Source organism: Phalacrocorax carbo, chromosome 21 (genome assembly GCF_963921805.1).
Source record: "Phalacrocorax carbo chromosome 21, bPhaCar2.1, whole genome shotgun sequence".
NCBI lineage: Eukaryota > Metazoa > Chordata > Aves > Suliformes > Phalacrocoracidae > Phalacrocorax > Phalacrocorax carbo.
This window is the reverse complement of record NC_087533.1, coordinates 7,450,471-7,460,082: the sequence shown is the minus strand read 5'-3', so window position 1 is coordinate 7,460,082 and position 9,612 is coordinate 7,450,471. Positions and strand designations below refer to the sequence as shown.

Sequence of the window (9,612 nt, the reverse complement as noted above, 5' to 3'; positions counted from 1 at the left end):
TTGTAGATCTGGTACCTGGTTTTAGGAGACTTGGTAATTTCACCTTTCAGTATTGAAATGTATTGATGGATGACATGGTAGTTAATCCTGGCGTTTGTTGCGGAATGATTTAACACAAGTGTGGCTGCCGACCCGAGCAGTGGATTGTTACTTCAGTTTTGGAGAAGGAGCAGGGACGCTTGCTAGACTGGGAAGTCTGACAGAGCGTTACGACTCTAAGCAAGATGGCTGTTTAGGGCTTGACTCTCTCAGACCCAGCTGTTCTTGCCCAGCCTGTAGATCCAAGAACAGTTCGTTATCTAGCGAGATGTTGTGGCACTTGGATATTTCAGGATCTGCTGCTCAGTCCTTTGATATTTTCTTTAGCCTATTCGATGGAAACAAATTCCGAGAACAGTTTGTATGAGCCCAAGAGGAGCCTGTCATCCAGAGTTAATTCTGCTACTCGGCTCTTTTTCAGAAGTGTGGTAGCAATGCAGGCTGCGCAAGAGCTCACTGAATCTGTGACTGGGCCTGGTTCAACTTGCTCGTTGAGGCTGTTTAGAGACTGGAAAGTCCTTTAAAAAAACCCACAACATTATAGCAAGGTCATTATTCAGCGCTTACAGTCTCTAAATTGGCAGAGCAAATTCAGTAATTGCTTAATTGCTTCTCCCTGCTTGTTTTTGCTCCTGAAGGGATGGAGTGTTTTCTGGCCCAGATGCGAGTGCAGAAAGGAGAAATCCTGGAGAGGCTGTCAAGTGCCAGAAATTTTTCTAATATGGATGATGAGGAAAATTACTGTGCAGCAAACAAAGCAATCAGGCAGGTAAGCAGAGCAATCGAAGCCAAATATCCCATTGACTGTAGATGTTGTCCTTGGGAAGGTACAGTATGTAATCTCAGTGCTGAGAACTGCGCAGTGTTTCAGCAGTTTTCAGAACAATTTTGCGGCGTAATTTTTTTTTCCCCTGGGCTGTGTCTTTTTGTAAAATTGAAGTGTGCTGCGTCCATTTCCTCTTGCTCCAAGTTGAAATGAGAGGCTTCTTAATCCTGACCCTTTGTTTATAGTACATCTATAATGTTTTTAATCTTTCAAGGAAAGGCTCTGTCACGCTTTTGATGAGCCTTAACGCAACCTGAAAATGTTGCATTTTTTCCCAGGAAGGGCAGGTCTGTGCGATTGCAGGATGCTTTGTTGCCTTTTGCTTCTTTCAAACGGGTTTCTGACCATACATAGTCACCTTACCATTTGGTGCCTCTCTTAACACCCACGTGTTTTGATAACGTGTTATCTGCACGTTATCAAAAAGACCATTACCTTCCAGGTATTGCATCAGTTGAAAAGACTGGGCAAAGTCTGGCAGGATGTCCTCCCAGTGAACGTGTACTGCAAGGCCATGGGGACATTACTGAACACAGCCCTCTCGGAGATTGTCACCAGGATTGCCGCCCTAGAGGTAACCGCAGGAGGTGGCCACGCCAGGCCTAAGCTGGTGTGCACAGGCAGAATTTGTGACCTCTACAAGTTCTTTCCAGGGTCAGGTTTCAGGGGAAGAGTTATCTTTCACAGAAGTTGTAACTGTGGTCCTGTCTATGAGAAATGTTTAAGATACCAATAACTCACATCCATTTGAGACCACGTATACTCTTACAGTGATTCCATGACACTCTGGTCAAGGGGAGAGTCAGGGAAGCAGCCGTGATTTCATCTGAATTTGGATTTAGGTGTGTCACTCCTACGATAAAGATTTCTGTGAATCTACCTCTTTTTCTTTGTTCAGGGCACAGGAGCTAACTGTTGTCTCAAACTCCATCTATGCTGATACATTTTCAATCCGTGCGTCTCTAATGAACCTCTCCATCCTATCCAAGCACCAGATGCCGAAATACCTGTGGCATTTCCGACTGAAATTCTTACCTATTTAGATCTCCATCTGAGTCCCAGTACTGTGTTTAAGTGATTGTCAGGTCACCGTGGGTCAAGTGCAACCATCCTGTGACATTTCTTAATTAAAATATGTTTTCACAGCAAGTGATAGAAATATGTTGGTGCATCTGTTCTAGTTGTAGTCTACATGCAAAGAGCCTTCCCACTGTGCATTAGGCCAGTAAGTCCTCTTTTCCCATAACAGCTAGTTTACAGGACACTTGTTCAGGCTGCAGCTGCCAGCAAGCTTGGATTTCATCATTGGGCTGGCAATGCCTGAGCAATTTCCTTGTAAACTCTTCCCACCTTCATCATAACAGCCCTGCTTCTCGGTGAAATGCTTGCTCTTGCACAAGGATACGCCGTTCAGAAGCACAACCGGTGTTCTGAAGCAAGCGCTGAGAACTTGCTAAAAAGCTGTTCCATGAAATAAGTTTTTTTGGCTTGAGAATGTCAAACGTGATCTAAACTGTTGATACCATCTTCACACACGCAGCCACCTTTTTTTCATTTCGCTTACTGCTTGGCCCCCAAAAATATATCTAACTGCTCCCCCGTTAACATTTTCTCAATTCCAGGATATCTCTGCGGAAGATGCAGATAGGTTGTACTCCCTCTGTAAGACCATGGTGGAGGAGGGACCCCAAGTTTTCACCCCGCTACCTGAAGACGACAAAAATAAGAAATACCAAGAGGAAGTTCCAGTCTATGTGCAGAAATGGATGATGTTCAAGGAGCTGATGATCATCTTGCAAGCCAACCTCCAAGAAATAGTGGATCAGTAGGTGTCTTCCTTTCTTCCTTTTCCGTTAGTTCTTCACCCCAGTCTCGGGGAGGTGGGAAGTGGCCTGACATCAGCAGAGCGCTGCACTCAGGGGACGCTGTTCGGATGAAAGGCAATCGTCCTTAGCAGGGATCAGACAGCTGCTCCTAGGCCTGTTTCTTGGCTCGGTGTTCATAGTCCATTTCAGGCTTGCTCATATATTCAGCTGCCTCCCGCAAAGGAAAAGGCCATGGCAAAAAAACAAACGCCGCAGGAGAGCCAACCACAGAGTGAATGGGCATCCCCCTTGGCTTCTCTAAGTTCAGAAGTATTTCACGGTTAGCAGCCGGGCATTCTGCTGTGCCTTCCTGCTGCAGTCGTTCCACATGCTCGGTCTCTGCTTTTTAGATGCCGTTTCTTGCTTCTCTTGCCTTGTAGAGGGGATTCATGTGAATTATACGTGAGGATTTACATAATTACTTCTGTTACTTGAGTCGGCACAAGTTGTCAGAAGCTAGACATTCCCTGTTCGCAGCTGCCTCACATACATCTGGATGGCAAAGAAAACATTCTGTCCTCAGCAGGGGAAACTGAAGAGGTTCCAGCCACGCAGAAGGCACTCAGGGAAGGCAGTTCCTTTTCTGTGCCCTGCTCATGGCTGCTGTCGGAACCACGTTAGGCCCCAGACGTTCCCGGCACTAATTCCACGTGGGCATAAACCACTTCGAGTTTTTTTTTCCTGTTGCTTGGGAGGTGAATGGGAATTTGGAGACAGGCTTTAGGCTTATTTCTGAGAAGGAAAAGGTAGAGTTTGTCGCCTCGCAACCTGCTGCTTTATATACCTCACCAAACAATTCTGGACTCTAGTTGGATAGGTAGTAGGCTGCTAACTGGACTTGTTTTGCCTTCAGACTTACTACTGGAACGAGTGCTCCAAGGGCTTGTTTTAACAAGACATTTCTGTGCAGTTTGGTTAAAGAAAGATCTTTCTCTCCCATGTAGGTGGGCAGATGGGAAGGGGCCTCTTGCGGCTGAATTCTCTGCAGCTGAAGTGAAGAGTCTGATCCGAGCCCTGTTCCAGAACACGGAAAGGAGAGCAGCAGCACTGGCCAAAATTAAGTAACTGTGTCTACACCTACACGTGGCATCTTCTGACAAAACAAAAGCAAACTGAGTCTTTCAAATATATTTTTGGTTTGATCCTTCTTATTTGTACTGGTATAAAAAAAGCTTAGCATTAGGTAAATGGTTCCAGGAGGCTTCACTGAGGGAGAAGAAACATTTCCTGGCTCTACGTTTGTAGGGCAAAGAAGATGGCTCTGTGAGTCTGGGACCAGAAAATCAAAGGTGGGCAACACGTGGACACTAACTGCTGCTGCTCCCTCTGCCAGGCAGGTGGAGTTTGGCCTTGAAAATTCAGTCTCCCGCCATGCTCCCCAGAGGTGTTCTGCCCAGACCCAAGTTTTCCTTCATGAACCGGTGGGTGCGCAGTCCTGGTGAAGGAGAGATGCTTTTTTTGATGTTTGCTCATTTCCTTTCTCTAGGATTTCATCTTACTGTTAAGCCCAGCCTAGGGAAATATATCAAATCTTGTTTCCAATATGTCTTTGTGAGAACAGGCACTGCTGTCAGATGGGCCTCTCATGCAAGGCCCGTATAATGTCAGCTCAAGCTTGCTTGCTTAAGGGTCATGTAGAGGGATTTTGATTTCTCGGTAGTGAGTTTTATCTATGCAGTTTTACATCAGAGGGCATGTAGCCCCTTTGTATCTTACCTCTTCTGTCCCTGCAAATTACATATGAAACCCAGAGGTTTTGATAGCTTTTGATATCCCCCTGAGAATGCTCAAGTGCCAAACTGTGCTTTTTCCCACCTCAGGTTTCCCTGAAGAGCAGACTTCAAGAGAGCAAAAATTTGGCAGGGGAGGGGAGGGAGAGGGGATCCTCTTCTGAGTGCACTGTTTATCAAGTCGCAGGGTTTTGCACATGTAGCAAAACTGGCTGTGGCTTTATTTCTCACAAAAGTATCTTAAAACTGACTTAGAATTTTTCAACCGCCCTCCACCAACTGTAGAAGCCAGTTCAGCTCCTTCCTTTACTTTTTTGTTCTATGTGAACGAGGTAGGTCTGGCGTCTGTTGTCTTTATGGTAGTACATTTTCTCTCCTTTAAGAATGATGAGAGCGATGTAAATGCATATAAAAAGGGAATGAAGTTTGGACTCATAGCGTTATCATTGAAGTTACAAAAGGCTATGCTGGAGACTGAGAAATGTACCTTTTTTTTAATGGAAAAACTCACCAAGAGCGTTCATTAAAAACATTGCCCAGAGGCCAAGACGTGCCAGTTGCTGCACACATGGAAAAAAGTATTTCCTACCGTGTGGTGCTTTTAACCTGCTTACAGAAGTTGCAATCGCAGAGCTCAGTGTTCTATTTTGTCATCGACCGTTGGATCCTTTTCATCTGCACTTCTGTCTGGCGTCTGTTCACATGTCCAAGCGTTTGTGCAGGGCCTGGATCACAGCTGCCTTTCACGTTGCACCCAAGTCACTGCAGCCCTGCATGGCCATTCTGCCTGCTGGGTCAGCTGAGCAGAGCCATGGCATGGGGTGAGGAGACCCTTCTGTTTCTGGCTTTAACTGGCATAGAGAGTGGGCAACTGCAGCCAAATTGGCAGTTAGACTCTGAGTCCAGCACGTGGGAGTGCAGCAAGAAAGGGAGATACTGAAGCAAAATCTGACTGCCACTTAAAACTAGCTTTTTCTTTTCTTCCCCTCCCCAGTAATTTACCTGAAGGCTGAGAGTGTTCCCATAACGCTTGCATCTCATGGGATCTCCTGCCGCTTTACCCATGGCAATCTGAAAAAACACCACTTCTCCCATGTGGATCGTTCACAGAAATGTAATTTGCTATTTTCTTTAATAAACTATTTATACGGAGCGTGTCTTCTCATGCTGTCTGTGGATTCTGTATGTATGAATTAGTCCGGGACTGTTCTCCACTCCATGGAAGTGCTTCCACTACATGGAAGGGGCAAAGTGTTGCTCTGTGAAGTCTCTCCTTGCCTTATTTCTAGTAGATCTACTAAAAAAAAAAGAAAACAAAAAATCAATAGCGTAGAAGAGGCTGTCCCATAGATTCATGCCTCAAGGGTGAGCGTAAGGTAGCGAAGGAAACAGTTGAAGTAGGATGCTAGCACTGGGATGTGGTTGTGCAGCGCTCATGGCTGTAGGTCGGGCGGAGCTTTGCTGGCTCCAGCTTACCTCAGCGATGCGATGAATCCATGGCAGAAGCTGAGCCACATTGGTATAAACCCCAGGGTGGCTGGGTTCCGCACAGCCCTGGCCCCAGCTCACGATGCCCACTAAACACCACGCAAATCCATCCTGGCAAACCAGGGGGCCCCCGCTGTCGCCCTGCGAGACAGAGCAAGGCCTAATGGAGCAGCTCTGCCCGCTGGGACACGGGTCAGGCTGGCTTCGCCCACGTGGCTTAGCTCCGTCAGCCATACGAGATGCTGAAACGCGGGTGCGAGCAGTGGCATGTGCCTCCCTGCAAGGTGTCTGTGTCCCTTCTACAAAGATGGCTAAAGCTCAGCCCGACACCGATGCACCGGGGCGCAGCGGGCTCCACGCCGCAGCGCGCCCAACGCTACCCCACGCAGAGGCTGCGCTGCAAGCTACTGCCACAAAACCCAGCGCTTGCTGGAGCGTAACGGACGTGCAATGTTACCAGTCCCTTCCACACACCACTTTCTCCCTCCTGTTACCTGGCATGCATCTATTTTTCCCCTGCAGGTAGCCAGCACACAGCATCCTGGCAGCGAGCTCGCCGGCGTACACGCACGAACTATTGCACCTCTTGGTACCGATTAAGGGGACGAGTGCTTCCTTCAGGGTCTCAGTAACCTGTGCTGGGGAGGGAGGGAGAGAAGCCAAGAGGGAAACAAGATCCGCAGGGAGCAAGAGGGGAAGAGCAGGGCACGAGCTGGAGAAGTCAGAAGATGGGATAGATGTGATTACCTCACGGGATTAAATGTGGTCGGGCCCACAGGAGCTGTGGATGTGGGTTGCAGAGCTACTGGAGGAGGGGTGGGATCAAGACAGGACAGGGCATTTGCAAGATCACTTGCAGCATGGAAGGGGATGTACAGGGCCAGTGGGGACAAGGGGAAGGCCTCCAGGCAGCGCTGGGTGGCAGGGACAAGATGGGAGCTTACCTTGGTCCGGGCTGGTATAGCCCCAGCCAGAGACCCAACACTGCGTGCCCTGGAAGAGGTCCTGGTGGGAGCGTGGCAGACACACAGCACGGATGGCATCTGGTAAGAAGGTGACAGGGGTAAGTGCTAGGACAGCTTCGTGCTGTGCTGAGCACAAGCAGCCAGGGAAGGGCTGCAGAGCCACTTGGCCTGGCATGTTGAAGTGAAAGACTCTCGGGGCCAGGTACTCTGGAGACTTCAGCTCCCACAACCACCTCCCCAGTAATGCACAGCTCTGGCATAGTTCAAAACACCGTGCTGCTGTGCATGCTGCCTCCCGGGTGCCAGGCTGGATATCCTTGAAGAGCTGCTCTGAAATGGCGGGTTCAGAAAAGGCTGGGGTTTTGCCATCTCTTAATTCTGGGATGAGAGAGACAACTCCACAGGTGGCGGAAGGACACAACAGCATTTCACCTGAGAAATTCAGGGGGACTTGGAGCTTCATGAGAACAATGTCATAGTCGAGACTATTGTCATTATAAAGCGGGTGGTAAATTATTTTCTTTACCGATACCCCAGCCTCCTGCCTGATCAAGCCGTGGCTGATAATGCCTGCAAAAACCACCCATGCAGAGGCTTGAAGTAGCCTGTAACTGGGCAGAAATACAGTGTGCCTCTTACTGCAGGGCGACAAGCACCAAGGCCTGGGATAAGAGCAGGTACACAGCTCCTCCAAGGCTGGGCATGGGAGAGCCCAGAAGTACCTGTGCACGCAGTGAGCCGCTGTGACGATCCATTCACGTGCCAGCACGGAGCCTCCGCGGAGGTGCTGGGAGCCGTGGTACACGCTGACCTGCCAGGGCCAGTGCCCTGGGGGCACATCTGCGCCCCCGACCACCCGTGCAGCGCCGGGGTGCAGCCCGCACTCTGCAAGGCAGCCGGGCAGCACGTGTGAGGTGAAGCCCCAGGTGCCAGACCCTCACACTGAAGGGTGAGGGAAGCAGGTGGAGCAGGAGCAAAGAAACTCCTAGATCCAGGTGGAGATTTGGGGGACCCAGGAGAGGGGAGAGGCACTCACCGGAGCATTTCAGAGCCACAATTTGACCTGATTCACAGCTGTTCCTGCGCAGGAATAAGCCTCTGGTCAGATTACATATGAAGCCAAATCCCTGAGGCACTAGGGAGCTCCAGGGCAACAGCAGCAGTCCCCAAAAGGGCTGCTTACTGCACAACACCAGGACAATTTTCTGTGTCCTTATGCCTGAAAAAAGGGCTTCTCTCTTTTTCAGGCCCCCCAGCAAACTGCTTCCCTGGGACGTGCCCTTACCTGACCTGCCACATGTCTTCCAGGCTGCCTTCCTGGTGGGGTTTCACCTGAATGAACTCCTGGGTGTCATTCACCTTGATGTCCATCAGGTTCACTCCTTTCTGGTGGGTCATTCTGCAGAAGCAACAGTAAATGTCCCAGGAAGGGCTGGGGATCAGGGATTTAATTCTGCCATAGGAACAACAGTCCACAGTCCTGCTGCTCCGGCAGCCGGGAATGAACCTCTTTGGCAGGAAGGATCTTCTGCAGCTCTTCTCACACGTTCTCACGCCAGCCCAGGCCCCCCTTTCCACCCTGCATTCACCAAGGAGCTGTGCAATACGGCACCGCTGCCCTCAGAAACCTCCCAGCCTTCAAGCATCTGCTTTTGCCAAGATCATCCCCTGTGAAATAGGGCAAGTAGGGGTCAAAGTGGCTGCCTCTGCCGTGCCCACCTGAAATACCCGAGCTGCTGGCAGAGCAGGGTGCCCAGGGAGAGACTCCAGTGCTCGTGGCATGCCAGGAGCCAGCCAGGACGGCCTTCCACCCGTGCTTCCAGCAAGGAGTTTGCCACATTAATTCTGAAAGACACTAAAGCCATTCCATTAAAGACAACCTGCGAGTTCCCCTCCTTGCAGTGTTTTGTGTAAGGCTGGCACAGTGAAAGGTCACGCAAATCTAAAGAAAAAAAAACAACAAAAAACCAAAACCAAAACAAAACCCAAAACCAACAGAAAAAGTTACTTGAAGCAATTAGAAGCCGTACATGACCTATTCACATATTCTCAGTGCCTGCATGGCAGCTCTGCTGAGTTACTACATGCAAAGGATTCCTGCAAGAGTTGCTGTTGCTGTTGCTGTAGGATCAGTCTATGCAGTGAAGCTCTAATGCCAGGGAATGCAGCAGGAGTTAAAAGCAAAGAGAAAGAATCCAAAATGCAGCTGGAAGAAGCTAATGGATCAGCAAGAGATATTTGTTATTAAAAAGCACTTTTTCTGTTCTTGCTGGGCTTGACAACCACAGTCCTGCACACCGCTCCCTGCTCCCCAGCCTCTGTGGCAGCAAGCAAAGATGTAAACCTCTACTGGGAGCCCCACGGACCACAGGTTCTTCCTCTTCACCGTCACTGCATGCAGGGATCACTTCTGGCTCCTGCAGCAGGGAGAAGCCCAGGTCTGGCTGAGGCTTCTTCAGGTGTTTCACTTCAGGAAATAGAGAAGGGGGTGGAGGTGGACTCATGCAGCCTGGGCAGTAGCCGAGGATGCACAATATTGGGCACGAGCCTGCATTGGCCACTGCAAGAGGCAGCGAGCCTCTCAATGGGCACGGCTGCAGCTGCTGCTGGGACCACAGCAACCGGCAGCAGAGCCCGCACCAACCCCATGCCATGCTGCAGCTCCCCCACGAAGGAGATCCCATCACCACCGCCTCTGC

General features: G+C 49.7%; 2 protein-coding genes across 2 annotated transcripts in view; one reads left to right on the top strand and one right to left on the bottom strand.

The window, feature by feature from the left end:
• The window catches only part of ZW10 (zw10 kinetochore protein), a 13,663-nt gene extending 8,050 nt beyond the window's left edge, over window positions 1–5,613 (top strand). Inside the window, exons 13-17 of the mRNA XM_064470710.1 lie at window positions 7–33; window positions 678–808; window positions 1,308–1,439; window positions 2,488–2,690; window positions 3,675–5,613. Coding sequence (XP_064326780.1) covers window positions 7–33; window positions 678–808; window positions 1,308–1,439; window positions 2,488–2,690; window positions 3,675–3,795 — 614 coding nt within the window. The 3' untranslated portion in view covers window positions 3,796–5,613. The remainder of the gene's footprint in view (window positions 1–6; window positions 34–677; window positions 809–1,307; window positions 1,440–2,487; window positions 2,691–3,674) is intronic.
• Window positions 5,611–9,193, bottom strand: TMPRSS5 (transmembrane serine protease 5). Its single transcript, XM_064471085.1, is given in 9 exon segments — window positions 5,611–5,754; window positions 5,937–6,089; window positions 6,443–6,463; window positions 6,465–6,586; window positions 6,893–6,991; window positions 7,346–7,524; window positions 7,636–7,798; window positions 7,950–7,993; window positions 8,199–9,193. Coding segments are annotated over 9 exon segments (903 nt in total). The 5' UTR covers window positions 8,312–9,193; the 3' UTR covers window positions 5,611–5,745.
• Window positions 9,194–9,612: the final 419 nt, after the last annotated feature.